Raw genomic sequence first — 27876 nt, forward strand, 5'->3', positions numbered from 1 at the left:
CTGTGTGTTTTATGGATTTAGTGGCAGTTACAATCTGGATATAAAAATAAACAGTGAAAACACTACTCTTGTACTACCAAGTGTTTACCAAGTATAGCCTAAATACACTGAAACTCCATATTAGTCCACCCCCGCCCTCAATCATTCCTTCTCAGACAGAGCTGGGATTTAGTATGTTAACTGTGTGCTGTTGAGTGTCGGTCTGTCTGTTCGTCCCACTGTGTCCTGATTAGGGTTGAATATTTTCCCAGTATTTTACAAATGTTCCATACTGAGAATAAATCACTTTTCTCCCGGGTAACCCAGTCTTTCCTGCCAAAACCGGAAGTCTCATTCAAAAACATTATAATGCATTTAAATAGGCCTACGGCTGGATTTGATTAGAGCTTTGATCGAAAATTCAAGCCTGATGCTACCTGAGCCTGATGAACCATACATTAAAGATATTTTATGAGCCCTACATTAAAGATATTTTATGAGCCCTACATTAAAGATATTTTATGAGCCCTACATTAAATACATTTTATGAGCCGTAGCCCAAAAACGTCCAAATTATTGTGCCGTTATCCAATACATATATGATATAGGCTACTGCACATTACGCACGACAGAAAAACATAAAAGCCCATAGATGTAGCTAGCTATTTACTCTCTTGGCTAAATAAACTATACTAGCTCCAGTAGGCTAATCTTTTTGAGTGTAAACTGTATTACTGTATTGTATTGTATTATACTGTATTATATGGTGTGGAATTACAAACATTGTTCAAACCATGATACAGCAGAAGAGAACATGCGATTATGGTGCAGCACATGCGACCTACAAAGTTGCAAGTATAGGCTAGCTAATTTGATTTTTGATATATAATAGGGCCTATTTGTATAATTAGCAGGCTGATGCATGTACCCTTTTCATAATATTTCCCCTGATGTTATTAGCCTACCTCTTTCTCTATTGTTGCTTCATTCCTTCCTCGCTTTCAACACTTAAATACGTTTTGTTGTCCTTATCTTCATCATTCTAACGACATCCTTGAATAATATAGGACTATAATTAGATGCAGAAGGCTTTCACTTCTCTTCACGAAGATTGAATGGTTATAGCTTACTGCCATCGCGCGTTCGCTTTTCTATCACACTACCCCTGAGTTCTATTGGCTTCTGTATTTAACATTCATCAAAAAAGCCCTTGCGTCCCTCTTCAAATAGTCTTGTGCATTAAAGCTATTCTAGTCTAGCTTTTCCTGCATGAGGCTCCAAGAGCTAAGGAGCGTTTTTTAAGGAGAGAGGCCAGTAAGCATAGTGTGTGCGTGTGCAAGAGACAGAGGATATAAATTAGAAACGTATTATGCATAACCCATCATTAATTAGCAAATAATTAGGCTAATGCTGCATTGAATGTGTTACCTGAAAGAGGTAGGCTAGGACATCTATATATAGAGCTATATATCAATGTAGAACAGGATGACCTATTTTGAATGCAATTTGAATGGAGTTGATGGAGAGAGAAAAAGACTGCTAGAGACTGCTTGCGCATGCACTGATTTAAAGCAATGATATTCGAGTGATAGGCTGTAGCATAGACTATGCTTCAGAAAATGCAAGCCTACCTGTCACAAGAATAAAAGTTACCATGATGAAATCTACATGCGCTCCATACTGAGATGGGCTGTCTGTTCACAACCTGAGCGTTGATGATTCATCATGCAGAGGCCGTAGAGAAGCCAGATTTAGACATTGCATATAATTTAACAGTTCCATTTCACACCATGCTGTTCAAATAAATAATTTATTAGAATTGACTGGTTTCTCGCAGTTATTTATCCCGGGAAAAGGGAGTGGTTTTGGGCGTTAAATCCTGGTAAATCTTGGTAACCGTGTTCCCTCCATTCAACCCTAGTCCTGATGTGTGTCTTACATGTCACTACCTGAGCAGTCTGCTGTCTATGCATTGCCCACATGTTTGTGATTTGTGTGTTTAAGGAACAGGTGATTTGCATGGACGCGGAAGGCACATAGATTCAGACCTGACTACAGGCAGGCAAGGCCATGTCTACGGACGCTGGGTCGCCTGCCTCTCAAGTCCTCACTCTCAAAGTCATACCAACTCATTTGCATGGCCCTTTGTTTTTCTAAGGTGGCTTTGTGAAACAAATGAGCCATAAGCCCTATTGTCCTGCCCCTGTGAAGCCTCAGATTATAGCCAGCAGCTTGTCTGATCCTTGAGAGAGGAAAGTGGAGAGACAGAGTGCAGCATCCATCCATTCATCTATCACCATGTCGTCTTTTGTCTTTCACATGTGGAGCCTGGTTGTCCCTGTGCTGGATGTTGTCTCAGCGTCTATCCTCTTCTTCCTCAGAGAGCTGCAGGTACTGTAACAGCAACTTGCTGGCTTTAGACATCAGTTTATACTGAAGTGCCTGTTCAGTGTTTCCACTATGATTTTTTTCAGCAGTGGTGGCAAGGATAGCAGGGGCAGAAATATATATTGAAGAAAAATTACAATATATTTTTTTGTAGCGGTGGCAACAATTTAGCAGCGATGTCCCCCAATGAATATATGGGAAACGCTTGCCTGTTGCTTTATTTTATAGCAGTATGGAGGTGCTACTCTTGTTTATTAAACCAAAACTAGTTCTGTGTTCTGTATAGGTCTTATCTCTATCCTGATAAAAAGTTATCATGTTTTGTAAGTTCTGATGGGTGGTCAGAGGTCATAAAAGGAATTCAGTGACATATGTAAAGTGCTTTTAGATATGAGGAATTAGGTTATGACTGCAATGCTTATATACTGTTTGTATCTTATTCAGCATGGATAATATTGAATTAATAAATGCATAACATTTTTCTGTCACAAACTTCCATGAATACTTTTGACCACACATGCGGTCATCTTGACCTGACATCCTCCCTCCACCCTTTTCCATCCCTCCATACCAGAGTCGCTCCAGTCAGTTCCTGTCTCACAGACTCTTCCTGCATCGTCTGTTTCCCCAGTCTCCAGTCAGTTCCTGTCTCACTGACTCTTCCTGCATCGTCTGTTTCCCCAGTCTCCAGTCAGTTCCTGTCTCACTGACTCTTCCTGCATCGTCTGTTTCCCCAGTCTCCAGTCAGTTCCTGTCTCACTGACTCTTCCTGCATCGTCTGTTTCCCCAGTCTCCAGTCAGTTCCTGTCTCACTGACTCTTCCTGCATCGTCTGTTTCCCCAGTCTCCAGTCAGTTCCTGTCTCACTGACTCTTCCTGCATCGTCTGTTTCCCCAGTCTCCAGTCAGTTCCTGTCTCACAGACTCTTCCTGCATCGTCTGTTTCCCCAGTCTCCAGTCAATTCCTGTCTCACTGACTCTTCCTGCATCGTCTGTTTCCCCAGTCTCCAGTCAGTTCCTGTCTCACAGACTCTTCCTGCATCGTCTGTTTCCCCAGTCTCCAGTCAATTCCTGTCTCACTGACTCTTCCTGCATCGTCTGTTTCCCCAGTCTCCAGTCAGTTCCTGTCTCACAGACTCTTCCTGCATCGTCTGTTTCCCCAGTCTCCCGTCAGTTCCTGTCTCACTGACTCTTCCTGCATCGTCTGTTTCCCCAGTCTCCAGTCAGTTCCTGTCTCACAGACTCTTCCTGCATCGTCTGTTTCCCCAGTCTCCAGTCAGTTCCTGTCTCACTGACTCTTCCTGCATCGTCTGTTTCCCCAGTCTACAGTCAGTTCCTGTCTCACAGACTCTTCCTGCATCGTCTGTTTCCCCAGTCTCCAGTCAGTTCCTGTCTCACAGACTCTTCCTGCATCGTCTGTTTCCCCAGTCTCCAGTCAGTTCCTGTCTCACAGACTCTTCCTGCATCGTCTGTTTCCCCAGTCTCCAGTCAGTTCCTGTCTCACAAACTCTTCCTGCATCGTCTGTTTCCCCAGTCTCCAGTCAGTTCCTGTCTCACAGACTCTTCCTGCATCGTCTGTTTCCCCAGTCTCCAGTGCGTCTCCATGGCTCCTCTCTGCTTCCTTCTAACACTGAGCTGTTTTGATCCGTCTCTCCTGTCTGTGAGGGGTACTGTCGGTCGTCTTCTCCTGCACCCCTCCATGTCGGCTCAGTGCAGTGGCCCAGTACCTGTCAGTCTGTGTGACTAATGTCTTTTTAAGCACCCCCAACCACAACCCAAACCACCATGGCTGGCCGGTTTTGTTTCCCATCAGCAACTTTGATACAGACCAGAACCCCAGTGCCTGAGCTGAGCTGTGAGAGACTCAGATGAGCCACTCACTCTGCTTTCATCTGAATGCACAGAAATATCACAGAACACAGAGATACCTTCTCTTTTAAACCGTTAACTCAAAGGGAAAATCTATTCACAATGTTCCAACACTAGTGATGGATGGGGTTTGAGGATTTCTAAGAGATTTATTTTGAACAGAACTAGGTGGAGCCATTATATTGTGCTCACTACTTAGCTACTTTCTCACTATGGATGGAGTAGCACCAAAAAATGCTATTATACGTCGGATGCAGAGGAGGCTGGTGGGAGGAGCTATAGGAGGACGGGCTCATTGTAATGGCTGGAATGGAATTAGTGGAACGAAGTCAAACATGTGGTTTCCATATATTTGATGTGTTTGATAGCGTTCCGTTTATTCCATTCCAGCCATTACAATGAGCCAAATCTCCTATAGTGCCTCCCACCAGCCTCCTCTGCTCAGATGTACATGTACTGGGTCGTTCCACCAATTCGGTGTCCTTTGAGATGTGTAAGTTGGTCATTTTTGTGTTGTTGATTTCACAATTTTTTTAATGATGTCATTAAAAGTTAGGCAAAAACAACAACATGTTTTCCAATCTCAAGGTTAAATAAAACAAAATTCCTATAGTAAGTGGATATTAAGTGCCAAATAAAGTAACAGGGTTGACAGTAACAGGGTTGACGATTTCATCTTACATCAGCCATAAATCTCCTTGTGACAGGGGGAATGGAAGCTTGTTGTGTGCAACAGGGAGAGGCAATTGAATGCAAGCTTCACAAAAGCTATTTAAATCTGTGGGTAACAGGGTTGACGTATTATACTCGATCTGCTCAGTTTTCCACCACAAAACACCAGAAAATAGCCAAAACGAGTAGAACCAGCTCACCTGCTTTTACACTATGATTTCACTATTACATGTTGAATGTCTCTTTTGAATAAAAAAAAGGAATAGTTTCAGGTCATAGGGTGTCCTTAAAATGAGGGGCTGACGTAGATGAATCACTAATCACATTAACTAAATAATAATCTTCAGAAATGACTTTGTCAAAGCAACAAAATAACGATGAGGGCTTTACAATGATGGTGAAAACATTTTGGGGTTAAGTGGGTTAAAATCTTCCTAGAAGTCACAGAGGGTAGGTACACTGAGGGACATGTCAAAATGACAGTGGTAGAATAAGTACCCAATTGTCATACTTGAGTAAAAGTAAAGATACGTTAATAGAAAATGACTCAAGTAAAAGTGAAAGTCACACAGTAAAATACTACTTGAGTAAAAGTCTAAAAGTATTTGGTTTTAAATATACTTAAGTATTAAAAGTAAATGTAATTGATAAAATGTACTTAAGTATCAAAAGTAAAAGTATAAACCATTTCAAATTCCTTATATTAAGCAAACCAGACAGCACCATTTTCTTTAAAAAAAAAATACGAATAGACACGGGCACACTCCAAAACTCAGACATCATTTACAAACAAAGCATTTGTGTTTAGTGAGTCAACCAGATCAGAGGCCGTAGAGATGGCCAGGGATGTTCTCTTGATAAGTGCATGTATTGGACCATTTTCCAGCCCTGCTTAGCATTCAACATGTAACAAGTACTTTTGGGTGTCAGGGAAAATGTATGGAGTAAAAAGTACATTATTTGCTTTAAGAATGTAGTGAAGTAAAAGTACAAGTTGTCAAAAATAAAATAGTAAAGTAAAAACAACCACTTTATTTTTGTATTTTATTTATTTCACCTTTATTTAACCAGGTAGGCTAGTTGAGAACAAGTTCTCATTTACAACTGTGACCTGGCCAAGATAAAGCAAAGCAGTGCGACACAAACAACAACACAGAGTTACACATGGAATAAACAAACATACAGTCAATAACACAATAGAGAAAACGTTTATATACAGTGTGTGCAAATGAGGTAAGATAAGGGAGGTAAGGCATTAAATAGGCCATAGTGGCGAAATAATTACAATTTAGCAATTAAACACTGGAGTGATAGATGTGCAGAAGATGAATGTGCAAGTAGAGATACTGGGTGCAAAGGAGAAGAAAAAAAATAACAGTATGGGGATGAGGTAGTTGGATGGGCTATGTACAGGTGCAGTAATCTGTGAGCTGCTCTGACAGCTGGTGCTTAAAGTTAGTGAGGGAGATATGGGTCTCCAGCTTCAGCTTCATTTTTGCAATTCGTTCCAGTCATTGGCAGTAGAGAACTGTAAGGAAAGGCGGCCAAATAAGGAATTGGCTTTGGGGATGACCAGTGAAATATACCTGCTGGAGCGCGTGCTACGGGTGGGTGCTGCTATGGTGACCAGTGAGCTGAGATAAGGCGGGGCTTTACCTAGCAAAGACTTATAGATGACCTTGAATTGAACCCTGTGACATCCCCATAGAGATTGCCAGAGGTCCGGACAACAGGCCCTCCGATTTGACACACTGAACTCTGTCTAAGAAGTAGTTGGTGAACCAGGCGAGGCAGTCATTTGAGAAACCAAGGCTATTGAGTCTGCCGATAAGAATGTGGTGATTGACAGAGTCGAAAGCCTTGGCCAGGTCGATGAATACAGCTGCACAGTATTGTCTCTTATCGATGGCGTTTATGATATCGTTTAGGACCTTGAGCGTGGCTAAGGTGCACCCATGACCAGCTCTGAAACCAGATTGCATAGCAGAGAAGGTACGGTGGGATTCGAAATGGTCGGTGATCTGTTTGTTAACTTGGCTTTCGAAGACCTTAGAATGGCAGGGTAGGATAGATATAGGTCTGTAGCAGTGTGGGTCTAGAGTGTCTCCCCCTTTGAAGAGGGGGATGACCGCTGCAGGTTTTCAATCTTTTAGGGTCTCAGACGATACAAAAGAGAGTTTGAACAGGCTAGTAATAGGGGTTGCAACAATTTCAGCAGATCATTTTAGGAAGAGAGGGTCCAGATTGTCTAGCCCTGCTGATTTGTAGGGGTCCAGATTTTGCAGCTCTTTCAGAACATCAGTTATCTGGATTTGTGTGAAGGAGAAATGGGGGAGGCTTGGGCAAGTTGCTGTGGGGAGTGCAGGGCTGTTGACCAGGGTAGGGGTGGACAGGTGGAAAGCATGGCCAGCCGTAGAAAAATGCTTATCGAAAATCTCAATTATTGTGGATTTATCAGTGGTGACAATGTTTCCTAGCCTCAGTGCAGTGGGCAGCTGGGAGGAGGTGCTCTTATTCTCCATGGACTACAGTGTCCCAGAACTTTTTGGAGTTTGTGCTGCAGGATGCAAATTTCTGTTTGAAAAAGCTTGCCTTTGCTTTCCTAACTGCCTGTGTATATTGGTTCCTAACTTCCCTGAAAAGTTGCATATCGCGGGGGCTATTTGATGCTAATGCCGTACGCCACAGGATGTTTTTGTGCTGTCAAGGGCAGTCAGGTCTGGAGTGAACCTCGGGCTATATCTGTTCCTGGTTCAACATTTTTTGAATGGGGCATGCTTATTTAAGATTGTGAGGAAAGCACTTTTAAAGAATAGCCAGGCATCTTCTACTGACGGAATGAGGTAAATTTCCTTCCAGGATACCTGGGCAAGGTCGAATAGAAAGGCCTGCTCGCTGAAGTGTTTTACGGAGCGTTTGACAGTGATGAGGGGTGGTCGTTTGACCGCAAACCCATTTCGGAAGCAAGCAATGAGGCAGTAATCACTGAGATTCTGGTTGAAGACAGCAGAGGTGTATTTGGAGGGAAGGTTAGTTAGGATGACATCTATGAGGGTGCCCGTGTTTACGGATTTGGAGTTGTACCTGGTAGGTTCATTGATCATTTGTGTGAGATTGAGGGCATCAAACTTAGATTGTAGGATGGCCGGGGTGTTAAGCATGTCCCAGTTTAGGTCACCTAACAGCACGAGCTCTGAAGATATATTGGGGGCAATCAATTCACATATAGTGTCCAGGGCATAGCTGGGGGCAGAAGGTGGTCTATAGCAAGCAGCAACGGTGAGAGACTTGTTTTTGGAAAGGTGGATTTTTAAAAGTAGAAGCTCAATTTGTTTGGGCACAGACCTGGATAGTAAGACAGAACTCTGCGGGCTATCTCTGCAGTAGATTGCAATTCCGCCCCCTTTGGCAGTTCTATATTGTGAGAAAATGTTATAGTTAGGAATGGACATTTCAGGGTTTTTGGTGCCTTCCTAAGCCAGGATTCAGACACAGCTAGGACATCCGGGTTGGCAGAGTGTGTTAAAGCAGTGAATAAAACAAACTTAGGGAGGAGGCTTCTAATGTTAACATGCATGAAACCAAGGCCTTTACGGTTAGAGAAGTCAATAAATGAGAGGGCCTGAGGAATGGGAGTGGAGCTAGGCACTGCAGGGCCTGGATTAACCTCTACATCACCAGAGGAGCAGAGGAGGAGTGGGATAAGGGTACGGCTAAGGGCTATAAGAACTGGTCGTCTAGTACATTCGGGACAGAGAGTAAAAGGAGCCGGTTTCTGGGCGCGGTAGAATAGATTCCATGCATAATGTACAGACAAAGGTATGGTAGGATGTGAATACAGTTGAGGTAAACCTAGGCATTGAGTGATGATGAGAGAGGCATTGTCTCTAGAAACATCAATTAAACCAGGTGATGTCACTGCATGTGTGGGAGGTGGAACTTAAGGGTTAGGTAAGGCATATTGAGCAGGGCTGGAGGCTCTACAGTGAAATAAGACAATAATCACTAACCAAAACAGCAATGGACAAGGCATATTGACATTAGGGAGAGGCATGCGTAGCCGAGTGATCATAGGGTCCAATGAGTAGCTGGACGGGCTGGAGACACGTCGATTCAGGCAGCTAGTGGGCTGGGGGCTAGCAGGCTAGCAAAAGTCCGATAAGATCTGGGTTGAAACACGCTGTACAGACTGGCAGGAGTTGTCCTGGCTAAAGGTTAGCTGATGACCGCTAGCAGTGGCTAGCTGACTACTAGTAGCTTAAGTAGTACTTGAAAGTATTTTTACTTAAGTACTCTTCACCATTGCTAAATGCTGCATTTCGGCACTTTAGCAAGTCTTTATTCATGTACACAATCTGATTTATTGAATTTTCCATGTGGTCTATATTAAAGGACACTTCATTGAATATAACAGGCTTTTAAAATGCAATATTAGTGCAGAATTTCTACTTAAAATATCAAAGGGACGCAAAAGGCACTCATTTCGTGGAACTAAACTACTGCATTTATGAGTATATCTGGTGTGTGTCCTCTGTGGGAATGCGTGTGATGTTATTACTGCATCATTATACTTGAACTGCTTACTTTTTTAGACCGAGTAACGTCAGGAAAGCATTAAAGCATGTGGTCATCTAAGTGTGTCGTTGATGTATGTATTGTTGTAGGCCTGTGTTTGTGTGTGCTGTATTTCTAGTGTTTGTCCTGTGAGGGTGTGGCTGTGTTACTGTTATGATCGTGGCCTATCTAAAAAACACATTAACAGGTCTAAGGGGAAAGCTCACACTCAGGCCTATATGTGATGGCTGGGCCCTGCCTGTCCCCTGAGTGCCTCCTCTCTGCCGCTGACCCCAAGATCAGTCAGTTTCCACCACCTGAAAGACGAGTGGTGTGTGTGTGTGTGTGTGCGTGTGCGTGCGTGCGTGCGTGCGTGCGTGCGTGCGTGCGTGCGTGCGTGCGTGCGTGCGTGAGAGAGAGAGAGAGAGAGAGAGAGAGAGAGAGAGAGAGAGAGAGAGAGAGAGAGAGAGAGAGAGAGAGAGAGAGAGAGAGAGAGAGAGAGAGAGAGAGAGAGAGAGAGAGAGAGAGAGAGAGAGAGAGAGATAGCTAGCACGGTGTGTTTTCGCGCACTTACATGTATGTCTGATACTCTCTCACACCCACTGTAGTGTGAAGAGCAAGTTGAGTGACTCCCCCACCGCTGGAGCACAGCAGCACAGTCTCGTGATGAGAAACCAAGCCAGCACTGAGAGGAACTCCAGTGCCTTTTATGAGCGTCTGAATGTAACTTAATCTACCGTGTTACTGAAAACAGAAGTCCACTGGCCAAAGATAGCCCTATACCTTATAATCACATCTAGATATAAATCCTTCCATGTATGGGAAGTTGCTTTGTCATTGTTTTTTCAAAGTCAGCTGAGAGAAAATATATAGCCAAGAATATACTGTATCTAACTTCTGATTAAGTACATTTTAATGGTACTGACTCTTAAGAATGGCTCTTAAACGTCTCTCTGAGAGAGAAGGGGCTTCTTGTGACTGACTTCTGTTTGCCAGAACGGCTCTTGTTTGTGCATTTGTCCTTGCTGTTGTGTGTTTGTGTGTGTGAGGGAGGCACTGAACTCCCAGGCTTGGAACAACGATATTACCCTGCTGGCTCTGGTGCTTGTGGCGAGAGAGACCAGAGTGCTGTGGTTAGTTGGTGGCTAAGGGAAACCCCACATCCATCCATGGTGGAGAGCAGCTAGTGGAGTGAAGAATGCACTGGCCATGCCAAGACGGAAAATTAAAGAGAGCTCTCTCCGGGACGTCTAGTGAGGAAATAATACAGTGTAACCATCAGCAGAGCACAGCGACTAGGCTGGAACCCAAAAACACACTCTGCCATTAAATCAAAATCAAATTGTATTTGTCACATGCTTGGTAAACAGCAGGTATAGACTAACAGTGAAATGCTTACTTACGGGTCCTTCCCAACATTGCAGAGAGAAAGAAAATAGAGAAATAATAGAAAAGTAAAACACATAATAATAAATAGATAATTAGTTACAATAACTTGGCTATATACTTGGGGTACCAGTACCGAGTTGATGTGCAGGGGTAAGAGGTAATTGAGGTAGAATAAAGTAACTGATAGTAAACAGTTGCAGCAGCTTATGTGATGAGTCAAAAAAGTTACTGCGAAAAGGGTCAATGCAGATAGTCCGGGTAGCTATTTGGTTAACTATTTAAACTGTTTAGCAGTCTCATTGCTTGGGGGTAGAAGCTGTTCAGATTCCTGTTGGTTCCAGACTTGCCGCTTGCCGTGTGGTATCTGAGAGAACAGTCTATGACTTGGGTCGCTGGAGTCTTTGACAATTTTTAGGGCCTTCCTCTGACACAGCCTGGTACGGAGGTCCTGGGTGGCAAGGAGCTCAGCCCCAGTGATGAACTAGGCCGTATGCACTACCCTCTGTAGCGCCTTGCGGTCGGATGCCAAGCAGTTGCCATACCAAGTGGTGATGCAGCCAGTCAAGATGCTCTCAATGGTGCAGCTGTAGAACTTTCTGAGGATTTGAATGCCCATGCCAAATATTTTCAGACTCCTAAAGGAAGTTAACCATGGCTCTGATCATATGCCCTTAGTTAGATTGATACCATCCTAATGATTTGATAGCAGCAGACACCTAACACCTTTTCTCTGAGGTGATAGGCTCTCCGTTGAAAAGTGGCCCAAATCGATGGGTACTAGATTGCCAAGCACAGTTAGCTAACCATCGGCAGCACTGGACTGGTGTGTGAATCTGACCATCTGGAGGTGTTTCTGCATGAATAGGTGCTCAGTATGTCTACACTCTAAACAATATTGGGTTGTCTGGATGACCCGACTGCTGGGTTGCAGGCATTGGTCACTTAGTTGGGTTGTTTTCTTTAAAAAGAGTAGGTTTGGGTTGTTGATGCTGGGTTATTGGTGCTGGGTTATTGAGATATGACCCAGCGAGTCAGATCAGGAGACTGGAGGAGTAGTTTAGTAGGGTCGTGGCTTTCATATAGTTACTTTTAGCCACCCGTGAGAGTAAATGTCATTGCTGTTTATCTGTACACATGTTAAGGTTAAACATTTACATTTTTGTAGCTTCAAAGAGGCTTACAGTTCCCTAAAAGCCAATGGAAATCCCATTGTTGGGATAGATACCACCTTATTATAATATGTAATAAATCATTTTTATATTCTAGAATAATGTGTAAAATGCACCAAAAAAATCAAGGAACATTTCAACTGTAAACTTAACATGACTCTCACAGGTGGCCAATAAGATCTATCTGAAATCCACGCCTCCAATAAGCCACTCCTCCTGAAAATAACCTGAGGATTACATTAAAAAAGACCCAGTTGCTAGATCAACCCAGCAGCATGAAAATAACTACCCAACTACCCAATTGATGATTAAATGAACCCATGTTTGCGTAATCCCAACAACCCAACATGTTGGGTTATTCACGCAACCCAACTGGCTGGGTCAAAATAACCCAGTGTGTGTCCTGTCCAATATTTACCCAGCACTGGGTTACCAAAGAACCCAAATTGGGTTGTTTTTAACCCAGCATTTGTTTTGTGTTAAAGCAGCAAGAGCAACTAAATAAGCTCTTATCCCCAATCAATGAGCTGAATACTGACTTCAGACTGTTATTATGAGTTGGGTTGGAGGAAGTATATTATACCATTTTCTGAGTTATACTGAAATAACTGGTATTATCACGTTTTCCTATAGCCACAAATAATTTAATTTATTTCATATGGGAAAGCATTTGTACTCTAGTGTAAACAATTGCAGATTCTTCTCCTCAGCAGTCACGTGGAGAGACACTGGATGTCTTATGTATGCAAATGATGTTTTTTGTTGTTGTTTCTACTTTTTGTTGTTGTTTCCTGTGGTCTGTAATAATTCTGTGGTGTATGCTAATATTGGTTAAGATGTGTGCCTGACTCTGTGACTGTCTTCTGTGAGAGAAATCCCTGTTTGAATCATCAACTGCTAAGTAATACATTCAACTACATCAATGAATGACAACAAAAGGAGTCAAATGTTAATGTGTGGTGGGCTGTATTCTAAATGTAATAAAGTAACAATGCCGTCCACACACAACAGAGCATTGTTCTGTGTTTTTTTCTCTTGTAATACTACAGTGCTTGTAATGAAAACAGACGAGGATTGTGCGAGGAACACAACGCACAGTAGGTTTACTCGAAGCGTCCTCTGTTTGTCATCCATACAGCACAAGTCATGGAAGAAGATCAAGAACATTGTCCACTGGTCTCCATTCGTCATGTCTTTCAAGAAGAAGTACCCTTGGATCCAGCTGGCGGGTCATGCAGGTAGGCCTTGACAACGCTGCCTCTGGAATGCGGGGATTCTGGGATAAGGCTATGGAAGGAATGTGTGTTCTGTGTTCCGCTCTCCTTCTCCTGGCTGGATTGGATACGATACAGTGGCCATTGGCCAGTGTGTTTGGAATTCAAATCTAGTCTCAGGCTAAGTGTTGGGATATACTTGCAAATCATATATTCAAAGGCTCAGTACTAGGGCATAACTAAGAGTTTCATCCTATTTGTATATACTGTAGCTAGGCTATCTGAAATGGAATGGTCCATTCAGAATCAGATACGACCTTTTCTTTAGCAACAGGACAAAACAAAGTAAAGCAGGCCTACTGTGAACACTGAACATCCTCTAATGTTTTTATTGCATGTTTTGGTTCCTCTCAGGCAGTTTCAAGGCAGGGGCTAACGGGCGTATCCTGAAGAAGCACTGTGACTGTGAGCAGCGCTGCTTGGATTGGCTGATGAAAGACGTGCTGCGTCCCTACGTACCGGCCTACCACGGAGACGTGGAGAAGGACGGGGAGAAGTACAACCAGATGGATGATCTGCTCTCTGAGTTCGACCTGCCCTGCGTCATGGACTGCAAGATGGGTGTCAGGTGAGTGTGGGTTGACGGACCTTTATAGGCAGGTGCATCTCTGTGTTGAAGTTACACATAGGCACATATCTCAGTTTACCCTCTGGATATCCTAATCTAAACTTTTTGGGGGTGAATGAAAATAGACCTTAAATCAGTGTTGGACGTCATTGTAGCTCTCAGATCTCTTTGTTCCATTTTGACAGGTTAGGGTAAGGTCCAATATTCAATCAGGCAGACATCCATTAGGCATAAGGTCTAAGAGTGACCATCACACTCCCCTAGAGAGGAGAGATGTACTGTAGCCAGCTGGCCCTTCTCAGACACACCATGACTTAAATCAGCCTGTGGGGAAAGTATTGGGAAACAACTTCCATTCCTTTGGGTTCATTATTGGGCTGCCGAACTCCACATACTGTACGTGTTACATTTGTCAAAATCTCCCTTGTTACGTTTACATCAGATGTATACCAGATATGGGTATACCGAGACACTTTGCAAAGTTATTACTGACCAGTGAAATATTGGAGACTCTTCTGAGGCACTTTGAACTGGGTGCTAACAGGTCAGGCCTGTTTTGCTACAGTATCCTGTACTCTACCGCTGTGACGAATAGCTTTGTTGCCCGGTGGCCTTCATCACTCTCCCTGCTATATCCCTCTACTCTCATCTCCTTTCCTCTCTAGCACAACTTTGGTTGTGTGAGCCTTCTCTGGAATGGCCGGGATGTTAGGAAATGATAAACCAGCCCCTCCAAACACAACAATTTGGTGCAGTGCTAACAGACTAAAGCCTGGCCTGTTCTTGAGGTAGCTGGCTACTGCAGGAAGAATGAGAAGGAGAATATGAATCTAGGAAAGGTTAAGACAATCCCTTATTCAGGGATGAACTGAAGAGAAGGAAATCCCTATTGTCTTCACTGCAATAATAATTCTACAGTATAATTGTTATGTGAAAGAAAACAGATTCTCTTCTTCATTCACATGTTGTCCCCTGGGGCATGATCACTCAATTGCTTTGTCAAACAAGATCTGAATGATCATTATTGTATTGCACAATGTTTGCAGTATATTGTGCAATGATTGTATTCTAAGAAGTAGAGTCAAATTATCCTTTATATTGGCTCATAAAAGGAAATTAATTTGATTGCTGGACTGGTTACAACATAAAATCTCATTCAACAAAGTCAGTACCAAACAGACGTAGCTTCTCTATCCACCAAAGGACGTACCTGGAGGAGGAGTTGACCAAGGCCCGTAAGAATTCCAGTCTGAGGAAGGACATGTACCAGAAGATGGTGGAGGTGGAACCCCTGGCACCCACCCCCGAGGAGCAGGAGCAGCAGGCGGTCACCAAGCCCCGCTACATGCAGTGGAGAGAGACCATCAGCTCCACCGCTACCCTGGGCTTCCGCATCGAGGGCATCAAGGTAAGCTACGGGACAGATCATGCACTGGGATATACGGTAGAGCAGTGGTCGGCAACAGGAGTGTTTTTGGGGGGGGGGGGTCAAAAATGACTATAAAATCACCAGGAATTCAGCAAAAAATACATCTGTTTAATCAAGGAAATCTGTTCCCAGCTATTGCCATGGATAAAAAAAGAGACGTATATGAGCGTGTCTCAATGTAATCAAAGTTTCAAAAAAAACTACAACATTTGGGCTTAGTTGTGGTAAATTTAGCAGAGTACAAATTATTATAATTATGTGCCGGCCCCCCGACCATCCGCTCTGACAAAAATGGTCCCTTGGCTGAATCTAGTTGCCTATCCCTGCCGTGGAGTGATGCATTGTGACATAAAGTCATACTCTGTAAAACTAATTTAACAGTCCGTTATTGGAAGAAGTAAACACTATAGGAAAGGTGTCACGCCCTGACCTGAGATATCTCTGTTTTCTTTATATTTTGGTTATGTCAGGGTGTGACTAGGGTGGGTACGTTAGTTTTTGTATTGTCTAGGGTTTTTGTATGTCAAGGGTTATAGTAGGTCTAGGTGTTTTGTATGTCTATGGTGGCCTGATATGGTTCCCAATCAGAGGCAGCTGTTTATCGTTGTCTCTGATTGGGGTTCATATTTAGGTAGCAATTTTCCCTTTGGTGTTTGCGGGTTCTTGTTCTATGTTTAGTTGCCTGTCTGCACTATCCATATAGCTTCACGGTTCGTTTTGTTAGTTTGTTCAGTGTTCATTTGTTAAAATAAATAAGAATGTACGCATACCACGCTGCACCTTGGTCTCCTCCTACCAACGGCCGTGACAAAAGGTGACCAAATACTCCATCTGTCAGTCTGTACACTCAGTAGTTACTAGTTGATATTATAATAATTAAAACAGTAATAATGTGAAATTGAGAGTGTAATTCCACTTAGAAGGGCTGACCGTGATGGTCCTGCTTGGTTTGTGTACAGACATACCCTGCAGTCGCCCCTTAATAGCATTCTTCATACTGAGGGTTGCCAGGGCCAACAGGAAGGAATATCCTCTATTTGGTGTCAGTGTGTATAGAGTGTGTTGCGTGTTTTTGTCACACATAGGGCCTGCTTGTGACACCTCTACTGACAGTAACTTCAGTTGCTGACATGTCCCATTTGCTCCTACACACCATCAGTCTCCTTCAAGCTGAAACTAATAGATTCAATGCAGCAGCACACAGACAGACAGACTGACTGACAGACAGCCTGATCATGTGATTCTGCCTTAGTAAAGCTAAGCACACTAATAATCCTATTCGGAGAAAGCTGGGTGCAACAACAAAAAGAGCATATCTGCAACATATTCTTCCAAGACAATTAGATGACATGGGTCTAATTCCTCCTAAAGCCAAGAGGGAGAAATCCTGGCTATGTTTGGCCGTAACACCATCTTCCAGAATCTGTCTCCTCTAATGAGGCCCTGATATTTGACTCTGGAGGGCTTAAGACAGATGTGCAGGATGAATAGTTCAGACTGGACTGGCAGCGTAGGGAGCAGTAGCAGCAACAGGGCTGTCCGGAGTTTCCACTCCTCTGTCTCTCTTTCCCGACTCCAGCCATGTCCATAGATGGCCACGGCCCGCAGAGCTTTGATGGCTCTCTCTGTTGTCATGACACCAGGGGTTGCCCTCGGAGACTGTGTGTAGAATCAAAAGGTTCTGTGAGTTTTTAGAGAGCACACAGCTGCTGTTGTGTCTGTTGGGCCCCAGCTCAATGCCCATATTATTATTTGCCTGCATTTCTACGGAGACAGTAGAGCACAGTGCTGTGGTAGAGTTACAATATGAGCACATTAAGTGTGTGGAGACACGTCCTCCTGTCTTAGATGATGCAAAACGTTGGGCCATTTTCCTGTTTTAGTCACCTCTTTCAGCAGGGTTTTGCTGCTTAAAAGAAATGGCTATGCATAATAGTATAGTACTGAGTAGTAGGAATAAAGGAGTTCGCATGCTTCCCAGCCGAAACTGTTTGGATGAGTTTGTGCATACAGTATATTATGACGACATTTTGTGACGTTTTAGACTTCGGTGAGGTTTTTTTCGGCTGTTCGGGCAGACAATTATTTTTCTGGAGGCAAGCCGAAGTCGGTAGCCGAAGTCTATGCCCCTTCATCGGTGATTGGTCAACAGTAGGGATTCTTCAATAAAGTCTTTGTTGTCATTTAACGAGAGATGACTCGTTTTCATGCACATTTCTTCAGTTAGAAATACTGAACCAAACATCTCAGTTACAGTAGATATAAAATGTATATAAAATAAGATCTCCTCGGCAAAAACGTCAAAATTAATGAACGATTTCTTTAGTTATCTTAGATGAATTCGGACTATTTTGAGGAAGCGTATACTGGCTACGGCTTCTCAAAAGGAACAAACTATTGCCTCTTATTCTTTTAAGGGAGTATGCGAGCACACTCGTTCGGTTTGCTTAGCTGACTTTCGCTAGCCGCCAGCCTAACCGAAGCGTGCTGATGCCACGGTCTGACTTCTGAAGCTCTTTAGCCTCCCCTTGAATGACGGAGGCCTTTGTATCAAGCTACCAGTGTGTGTCACATGTATACGGGGGACCTCAGACATCATGTAATTGTTGGAGGCCCCATCCTGCTGGACTCTAAAAATATCTGCCTTTCTTTCCCTTCGTCTGTGCAGAAGGAAGACGGGACGGTAAACAGAGACTTTAAAAAGACCAGGAGCATGGATCAAGTGACAGAGGCATTCAACGACTTTGTCAAAGGAAACCAGAACATCCTGGTGAGTGTGTGTGCATGTGTTTCTGTGATTCTTTCGGGGTGTGTTTGTGTGTGAGCCGGAGCCCCCTAATGCTGCGGCAGACCTCTCCCTGCCCCATGGTCAAATGGCCCCTGGAGGGAACTCCCAAGGACTTCCACCTCTCTAATGGCCCAGGAAGTGAGGTCATAGCCGGGACGGCTGTGTGTGATTTAGGTCTCCCGGGGTCCTGGAAACAGAGAAGGGAAATTAAACACTCAAACAAGATGTCCTCCATTCCATTCCACATTGGTTTGTCATGTGTTTATCTAGCACCACTAGGCCCAAGCCAAGGCGGGCAAGCCAAGCCAAACACACTGTATCTGTCACTGTGTGGTGGGCCTTGGCCCTACTGTTGTGTACTTAACTGTCACTCATGTGTGGTCTTCATCTCTCTCTCTCTACTGAGCTGAGCTGTTGTCCCATAGGGTTTTGCACTATGGAGTTATCCTAATTCATAGAATGGTCTGTTTATGGGTAATGTTCTGTAATGAATACAGGGCCTGTATCCGCAAAGCGTATCAGAAAAGGTCCTAGGAATCCAGTAGCGGTGTGTGGGTAAAATCACTGTGGAAGCCAAGCCAGGAAAAAACTACTATTACATATTACTATTGACCTACAACATGGTCAATCAAGTTAATGTTTCCAACAGTTTACTAAACAACTACTGATTTAGAACCACAGAGAGCTACAACAAGTGAGCACTGCATCCGCTATTCCAGCACCATTTCAACTTTTAAACATAATCAAATCAACTAGGCTATGGGGGCCGATTCCAACTTAGGAAATTACGCCTTTCTTACGCACGGCTTTCCTACGCAGTTCTCAGTAGTTGGTATTCAGACTTACATTATGCAGGTTCGTAATGTGCTTTGCAGGTGTGGTTCCCTTGCACGCGCTGAATAAATGTAATTCAACTGCTGAAAACCCTCCCACTTGCTGGCCAACAGATTTTCTCGTGGAGTTTTCATTCAATAGGGATTTCAGTACATTTATCTTAAGCCATCCCTTTAAATACGGTTTACCTTTATTTGGACTTTTGTCCACAGACTAGAATACATTGAGAGAACAAGTTCAGAAAATTGGGATCAAAGAAAGAATGCCATCTATGCATCTTCGTCTCCGTTTCAGCACCAACTGGTATTTAGGCACATTTTAGGGTTAGGGAAATGGTTTGGAGAGCCTTTAAGCACAACATATATTGATGAATAAAAAATACAGTGGTTTGATTCATCCTGTTGTCATATTCAAGTTCATTCCATGAAATAATGGAAGGTGTAACACATGGAATGGATTGAAGCAAAATGGAAGCTACTGTACAAATTGAAGGAAACTTACACTGAAGTGACAGTTATAAATGTATGTGGGTATTACTGACAGTGGCCTCCGATAGTGGCTAATATTTAACATGATACAAATTGTAAAAAAGAAGAGAGGAAAGCCTGGGCATAGGCTATAATTAAAACATTATAAAGCGCATACATCAGCTCGGCAGGTTCAGCCCTAAAGAAGCCTATGGCTTGGGTGTCCAAATTTCATCCACGCAAATGATGAGGGCACACAATACAAATTCGGAACAATGGCACAGCTATTTATAGCCTATTTCACTGTGGAAAAGGGGCCGCAATACATGTCATGATGATATGACTTTCAGTTTGATTCCATATGGCTGGTTTCACATTCGTCTCCAGAAACTAAAAGGTCAGCAGGTAGCCTAGCGGTTAAGAGTGTTGGACCTGTAACCGAAAAGTTGCTGGTTTGAATCCCTGTGCAGTCTGTGTGAAAAATATACTGATGTGCCCTTGAGGGAGGTACAGTACTTAACCCTAATTGCTCTTCTAAGTCGCTCTGGAAAAGAGTGTCTGCTAAAATGTACATAAATCGAAATATAGGGAACAATTGCTATTTGTATTTACAATCCCCTTATCCAAACGGATGACTCATTTACCTAGCTCTTATCCATCTATAAATTACAGTGCATGGAGAATGCTGTTATTTCTTTCGGGAAAAAAGAAAGTACACTGAACAAAAATATAAAAGCAACATGCAACAATTTCAAAGATTTTAAAGAGTTACAGTTCATAAAAGGAAATCAGTCAATTGAAATAAATTCATGAGACCCTAATCTATGGATTTCACATGACTGGGAATACAGATATGCATCTGTTAGTTACAGATACCTTCAAAAAAAGTTAAGGGCATGGATCAGAAAACCAGTCAGTATCTGGTGTGACCACCATTTGCCTTATGCAGCACAACACATCTCCTTCGCATAGAGTTGATCAGGCTGTTGATTATGGCCTGTAGAATGTTGTCCCACTCCTCTTCAATGGCTGTGTGAAGTTGCTGGATATTGGCGGGAACTGGAACACGCTGTCGTACACATCGATCCAGAGCATCTCAAACATGCTCACTGGGTGACATGTCTGCTGAGTATGCATGTCATGGAAGAACTGGGACATTTTCAGCTTTGAGGAATTGTGTACAGATCCTTATGACATGGGGCCGCACATTATCATGCTGAAACATGAGGTGATGGTGGAGGATGAATGGCACGACAATGGGCCTCAGGATCTCATCATGGTCTCGCTGTGCATTCAAATTGCCATCGATGAAATGCAATTATGTTCGTTGTCCGTAGCTTTTGCCTGCCCATACCGTAACCCCTCTGCCATACATGCTGTCTGCCATCTGCCCGGTACAGTTGAACTAGGATTCATCTGTGTTCACCATGGGGCACTCTGTTCACCATGGGGCACTCTGCCATACATGCTGTCTGGTACTATTGAACTGGGATTCATCTGTGAAGAACACTCTTCTCCAGCATGCCAGTGGTCATTGAAGGCAAGCATTTGCTAACTGAAGTTGGTTACGACGCCGAACTGCAGTCATGTCAAGACCCTGGTGAGGACGACGAGCACGTAGATGAGCTTCCATGAGACGGTTTCTGACAGTTTATGCAGAAATTCCTTGGTTGTGTAAACCCACAATTTCATCAGCCATCTGGATGGCTGGTCTCAGACGATCCCGCAGGTGAAGAAGCCAGATGTGGAGGTCCTGGAGGGGCGTGGTTAGGCGTGGTCAGCGGTTGTGAGGCCGGTTGGACATACTGCCAAATTCTCTAAAACGACGTTGGTAGAGAAATGCACATTAAATTCTCTGGCAACAGTTCTGGTGGATATTCCTGCAGTCAGCATTCCAATTGCACGCTCCCCTCAAACATGAGGCATATGTGGCATTGTTGTGTGACAAAATTGCACATTTTAATGTCCCCAGCACAAGGTGCACCTGTGTAATGATCATGCTGTTTAATCAGCTTCATGATATGCCACACCTGTCAGGTGGATGGATTATCTTGGCAAAGGAGAAATGCTCACTAACAGGGATGTAAATAAATGTGTGCACAACATTTGAGAGAAATAAGCTTTTTGTGCGTATGGAACATTTCTGGGATCTTTTATTTCAGCTCATGAAACATGGGACCAACACTACATGTTGTGTTTATATTTTTGTTCAGTATATATCCGGTATCCAGTATAATAATAGTTTAGTTTATGTTTTTTTCTGTGTCCTTACAATTTGAGAAATACTGAAAGCTTTCCAGCTCAGATTTTCCCATGTCACCCTGGGTAGTTTTAATAATACATCTTGTGCTCTCATCTGTCTGTTTTCAGAACTGTTATCTGCACCGACTGAAGGACATTAGGGACACTCTGGAAATATCAACCTTCTTCAAGACCCACGAGGTAAACAAATCTATTTTTTGTCCTCCGCTGGTATTTTTGAGTTGTAACATTTACCGAAATGGAAGCATTTGAGATCCGCCCATGTACCACTCAACTGATACAGGAGGCTACAATCTGTGCCGTGGAAACCCATGAACAATGGCATTCACACAAACACCAACCAATCACAGGACATTGTTATTCTAAACAGGAAGCGTAGTCAGGCTTCTGACGATGCTGTGGCGTTTCAGAGGAAAGGTTGAGACACAGGCCCTAGAACAAACCTCTCTGGAATAGCCTATGTCCTGCTGCTTAGGTGGAGTCAAATACAGGGTGTGTACATTAAGTACAGAGTGTGTCTGTTAATCCCTCAAAAATGCCTACTGTATTTTACATCAGTGGGTCTTTATAGTGACATTTTACGTAAACTCAGGAATAGCTGATTAATACGATTATTTGGAATCCCATTTACATCAACCATCTGTCCAGACATACTGTAGTGAGACACACCTGTAACATACAATAGTATTTTCCCCGTCACCTAACTACAGAAAGCATAGAACTATTTGATCAAATATGCATCTGATCTTCTAAGTCGGAAGATAAAGTATGACAGTAAATGAACTATGTACATACAATTGTCAAATACAGCTGAATCATGATGGACCTTTACAGTAATAATAGGGGTGCTTGAAGAATGTTGATTTAATGGGCAGATATTTACTCGGTGCAGATAACATACTTAACGTGATTATATATGGCGATTATAGACAGTACTAAACAGGATATGCTTCATTAGGCTTCTCCGACTTTATTCTTACATTTATTTTTGGGCTCCCGAGTGGCGCAGCAGTCTAAGGCACTGCATCTCAGTGCAAGAGGCATCACTACAGTCACTGGTTCAAATCCAGGCTGTATCACATCTGGCTGTGATTGGAAGTCCCATAGGGTGCCGCACAGTTTGGCCGGGGTAGGCTGTCATTGTAAATAAGAATTTGTTCTTTAAATTATTTGCCTATTTAAATAAAGGTAACAATAATTAAGCGCTTTGAGATTCGATGAAAAGCGCTATACGGTGCCTTGCGAAAGTATTCAACCCCTTGGCATTTCTACATTTTTGTTGCCTTACAACCTGAATTAAAATAGATTTTTGAGGGGTTTGTCTTGTTTCATTTACACAACATTGAAGATGCTAAATATTATTTTTTGTGAAACAAACAAGAAATAAGACAAAAAAACTGTTCACCCCCCCAAAGTCAATACTTTGTAGAGCCACCTTTTGCAGCAATTACAGCTGCAAGTCTCTTGGGATATGTCCCTATAACCTTGGCACATCTAGTCACTGGGATTTTTGCCCATTCTTCAAGGCAAAACTGCTCCAGCTCCTTCAAGTTGGATGGGTTCTTTAAGTCATACCACAGATTCTCAATTGGATTGAGGACTGGGCTTTGACTAGGCCACTCCAAGACATTTAAATGTTTCCCCTTAAACCACTCGAGTGTTGCTTTAGCAGTATGCTTAGGGTCATTGCCCTGCTGGAAGGTGAACCTCGGTCCCAGTCTCAAATCTCTGGACAACTGAAACAGGTTTCCCTCAAGAATTTCCCTGTATTTAGCGTCATCTATCATTCCGTCAATTCTGACCAGTTTCCCAGTACCTGCCGATGAAAAACATCCCCACAGCATGTTGCTGCCACCACCATGCTTCCCTGTGGGGGATGTTGTTCTCGGGGTGATGAGAGGTATTGGGTTTGTGCCAGATATAGCGTTTTCCTTGATGGCCAAAAAGCTACATTTTAGTCTCATCTGACCAGAGTACCTTCTTCCATATGTTTTGGGAGTCTCCCACATGCCTTTTGGCGAACACCAAACGTGTTTGCTTATTTTTTTCTTTAACAATGGCTTTTTTTCTGTCCACTCTTCCGTAAAGCCCAGCTCTGTGGAGTGTATGGCTTAAAGTGGTCCTATGGACAGATACTCCAATCTCCGCTGTGGAGCTTTGCAGCTCCTTCAGGGTTATCTTTGGTCTCTTTGTTGCCTCTCTGATTAATGCCCTCCTTGCCTGGTCCGTGAGTTTTGGTGGCCGGCCTTCTCTTGGTAGGTTTGTTGTGGTGCCATATTCTTTCCATTTTTTAATAATGGATTTAATGGTGCTCCGTGGGATGTTCAAAGTTTCTGATGTTTTATTATAACCCAACCCTGATCTGTACTTCTCCACAACTTTGTCCCTGACCTGTTTGGAGAACTCCTTGGTCTTCATGGTGCAGCTTGCTTGGTGGTGCCCCTTGCTTAGTGGTGTTGCAGACTCTGGGGCCTTTCAGAACAAGTGTATATATACTGAGATCATGTGACAGATCATGTGACACTTAGATTGCACACAAGTGGACTTTATTTAATTAATTATGTGACTTCTGAAGGTAATTGGTTGCACCAGATCTTATTTAGGGGCTTCATAGCAAAGGGGGTGAATACATATGCACGCACCACTTTTCCGGGGTTATTTTTGTAGAATTATTTGAAATAAGTTATTTTTTTCATTTCACTTCACCAATTTGGACTATTTTGTGTATGTCCATGACATGAAATCCAAATAAAAATCAATTTAAATTACAGGTTGTAATGCAACAAAATAGGAAAAATGCCAAGGAGGGTAAATACTTTTGCAAGGCACTGTATAAACGTAATAAGTTACTATTATTATTAAAATGGCTACCATACACACATTCCAACTCTATTTGAAACTTTCTGTCCTAGCCTATTGTAAACAGATTTTTTGGTTTTGGTCTCAGTGTTTTGAGGACTAAGATGGATCCCTCTCTCCTTCCCCAGGTGATTGGCAGCTCACTGCTGTTTGTCCATGACAAGCGTGAGCAGGCCAAGGTGTGGATGATAGACTTTGGGAAGACCACCCCTCTGCCTAAAGGACAGGTCCTGAGTCACAGGGCCACCTGGGAGGAGGGCAACCGCGAGGATGGCTACCTCTATGGCCTGGACCACCTCATAGACATTCTCACCCACATGGTGGTGACCCCAAAGCCAGATTCACTCTAAAAAGGGACTGTCCCCCCCCTCAACTCAATCCTAACCCCGACAGGACCACCACCTCGCACTACAATGACGCCTCTGATGTCCCCAAAAAGCTACCCCTCCCTCCCTTATTCCCCTTCTGACCTGGCCCCAAATATCAAACTGTAACCATACAAGTGTTTTGTGTAAACTTGTAGATTCTGTAGCCTGGCGGGTAGGAGCGTTGGGCGGTTGCTGGATCGAATCCCCGAGCTGACCATGTAAAAATCTGTTGTTCTGAGCAAGGCAGTTAACCCACTGTTCCCCGGGCGCCGTGGATGTCGATTAAGGCAGCCCTCTGCACATCTCTGATTCAGAGGGGTTGGGTTAAATGCAGAAGACACATTTCAGTAGAATGCATTCAGTTGTAATATTTGTAATACTATTTGTAATATTCCCTTGCTGAATTCTCCAATGTTTATTATTCATTTGTACCTCATTATGTAATAGTGTACTTGAGATTATGTGATGTGCCTATATTCATTCCAGTGCCTTTGGAGGGAAAGTAGAGAAGGTGGCATAAGTTAATGCACTCCGATATGTAATTATAACCTATTTTATTAAGGCTAATGTTGACATTCCTGTAATCCAAACCATTGAGGAGTGACTGTCAGTTCAGAGGTCAATGTACATGAAGCAGAGGGAGTGGGCGACTAACAGGAAATGGCCCTTAACCAAGTGAGAATGAGTTTGCATTCTAAATATGCCAAGTGCCTCAGCCTTTCAGCAGACATTAAAAGACCAGGGCACAGTTTCCCAATAGCATCTTAAAGGGATACTTCGGGATCTTGGCAGTGAGGCCCTTTGTCTACTTCCCCAGAGTCAGATCAACTAGTGGATACCATTGTCATGTCTCTGTGTCCAGTATGAAGGAAGTTAGAGGTAGTTTTGCGAGCCAATGCTAACTAGCATTAGCGCAATGACTCAAAAGTCTATGGGTATCTGCTAGCATGCTAGGACCCTATGGTTCTAAGATGAACTTAGTCTTAAGATGCTTTTGGGAAACCAGGCCTAGGTTTTATTCTCTTATTTTAATGATTCCATTAGTCAGAGATGACATCACCTATGACTCCGTCATTAATGTATATCGTCTACCACTGTACACCCATAATAGTCACTGCTCTTAGAATGAACCCACCCCATCCTGTTTTCCTAGGATCCTGTTATTGTGCACAAGACAGATGGTGATTGCTGTTTGCATGGCAATTTGACATTCATATATACCATTCCTGCCTGATGCCCAAACATCCTGAGGTGGCAAACAAAACGAATGGGGTGTTGTCTGTCTACTGTCTATTTATTAAGTCTACAGACAGAGAGATAGGCATTTAACAGGTCAACATTGTCATCATTGTCTGTTTGGATTCAATTAGCATTGAGTCATGTTTTTGATCACTGTCGGATCACACGCGCATGACATTGACCATAGAAAGAGTAACTTAATACCCTTTTTTAAATGTTTACTTCAGGGTTTAATAGTCATTCACCTTTAATAGCCATATCACATACAATAGTCCTAGTTATGAGAGTGAGGTGAGGTTGGCCTTGTTTTGAAATGACTGTTCTGTCACCTATATCTAAGGAACTGAGAGGGGTGTGGTGTGTTAGGACTGCAAACATCATGTCCTAAAGAAACAGCTCACTTCTCCACGGCCTTTAATGGGTGGAGCTTGAGGCAGTTGATTCTAGCAGGACAAACTGGACCAATAGTTTTGACCAATACCCAAGGTGTAAAACTTTGTGCTTTACTTGTCCTGTCTTTGAGTGCCGTTGAACTACTTTACCTTTGCATCAGGGTTATCAACCTGAAACTTTTCGAAATAAGTACAGTTTGGTATGTTAAAGTATGACTTGATATTAATGGCCTGCACTGTTGGAGCTCGGAGCTTAAGATGTTCACTGTACCCTGCATTTACATCTGCAACCCTGTGCATGTGACTAATACACTCTCTGAATCTAAATCTAATGTGATGTACAGGATTGTGGTACATTTGCATGAGAGTGAGACTATAGGTCAATTGCACTGGACCAGAAAGGACAGAAATAAAGAGTAGAGTGTCCTCTGCTGTTACTGAATTGTATTACATTGAGCAGCATAAAACAAATGACATGGGTGCATTTTACAGAAACACATTTGATTTTAATATGTTGCCTTTATTCTCTTACTTCAATATTTCTTCAGTAGCTTCTTTCAAATCGCTCTGTCGTTGTGCTTGTCGTTTTTGTGAAGTCTCTTAGAATGATATACTCATGACCATATTTATTTCTTTGTGACATTTGCACAATAACACTAATGCATGTGTTTTCATTTTTGTTGAAAGTCAGTCATTATATAATCATTTAGTAGGTCACTGTAATATAGGCCTGACTCACTGCTTCTTACAATGTGTAAATAATACTGTATGTTTTAGAGATGAACAAGAAGTCTGTGTTCTGTGCACTCTACCAGGCGTTCTTTTGTGCCTTGTGACACCTATGATCTGTAGACCTGGTTTTGGGCTACGCTGGCCACAGAGTGGTTGACATGGAGATTGCCATAGCAACCTCATCTGTCATCCCTGGTCCAGGTTGACATGATTGAGTCCTTCCCCTCCCAGCCTTGTGCTGTGACACTGTGGGGACATTGCGCCTGAGATCCTCTGCAGGGTTGGGGTTCATTCCAATTTAATTTGGAATTCTTTAATTCGCTCATGAAGTGGAGAGTTACATTTAATTCAACTATCTTCAAGTTATGGAATTGTAATTGAATTGAAATGGTATTGTTTGGACTGTTTGAATTTAAATTGAATCAGCATTGGAATTCAATATTGGTACATTTCCTAGTAAATTGAATTAATGTACTTAGTATCAAACATTGACCGCAGGATTTGTTTGAAATAATTTCAACTTATATTTCCAGTGTAGCTAGGCTGTCTGAACAGTGACATGATCTGAAAGCCTGAGGAAATTGAATTCGAATTGGAATGTGGGAATTGTTGGGGATAATATTGAATTATCTCCGAATTCAAAGAC

The 27876-nt window shown here is 42.9% G+C and overlaps 1 protein-coding gene across 1 annotated transcript in view; it reads left to right on the top strand.

The window, feature by feature from the left end:
- The window catches only part of LOC120024342 (inositol-trisphosphate 3-kinase B-like), a 49511-nt gene extending 24407 nt beyond the window's left edge, over window positions 1-25104 (top strand). Inside the window, exons 3-8 of the mRNA XM_038968563.1 lie at window positions 13157-13256; window positions 13647-13860; window positions 15064-15268; window positions 17958-18059; window positions 21749-21820; window positions 24628-25104. Coding sequence (XP_038824491.1) covers window positions 13157-13256; window positions 13647-13860; window positions 15064-15268; window positions 17958-18059; window positions 21749-21820; window positions 24628-24849 — 915 coding nt within the window. The 3' untranslated portion in view covers window positions 24850-25104. The remainder of the gene's footprint in view (window positions 1-13156; window positions 13257-13646; window positions 13861-15063; window positions 15269-17957; window positions 18060-21748; window positions 21821-24627) is intronic.
- The last annotated feature ends 2772 nt before the right edge of the window (window positions 25105-27876 follow it).

Source organism: Salvelinus namaycush, chromosome 29, assembly GCF_016432855.1.
Source record: "Salvelinus namaycush isolate Seneca chromosome 29, SaNama_1.0, whole genome shotgun sequence".
NCBI classification, from domain to species: Eukaryota; Metazoa; Chordata; class Actinopteri; order Salmoniformes; family Salmonidae; genus Salvelinus; species Salvelinus namaycush.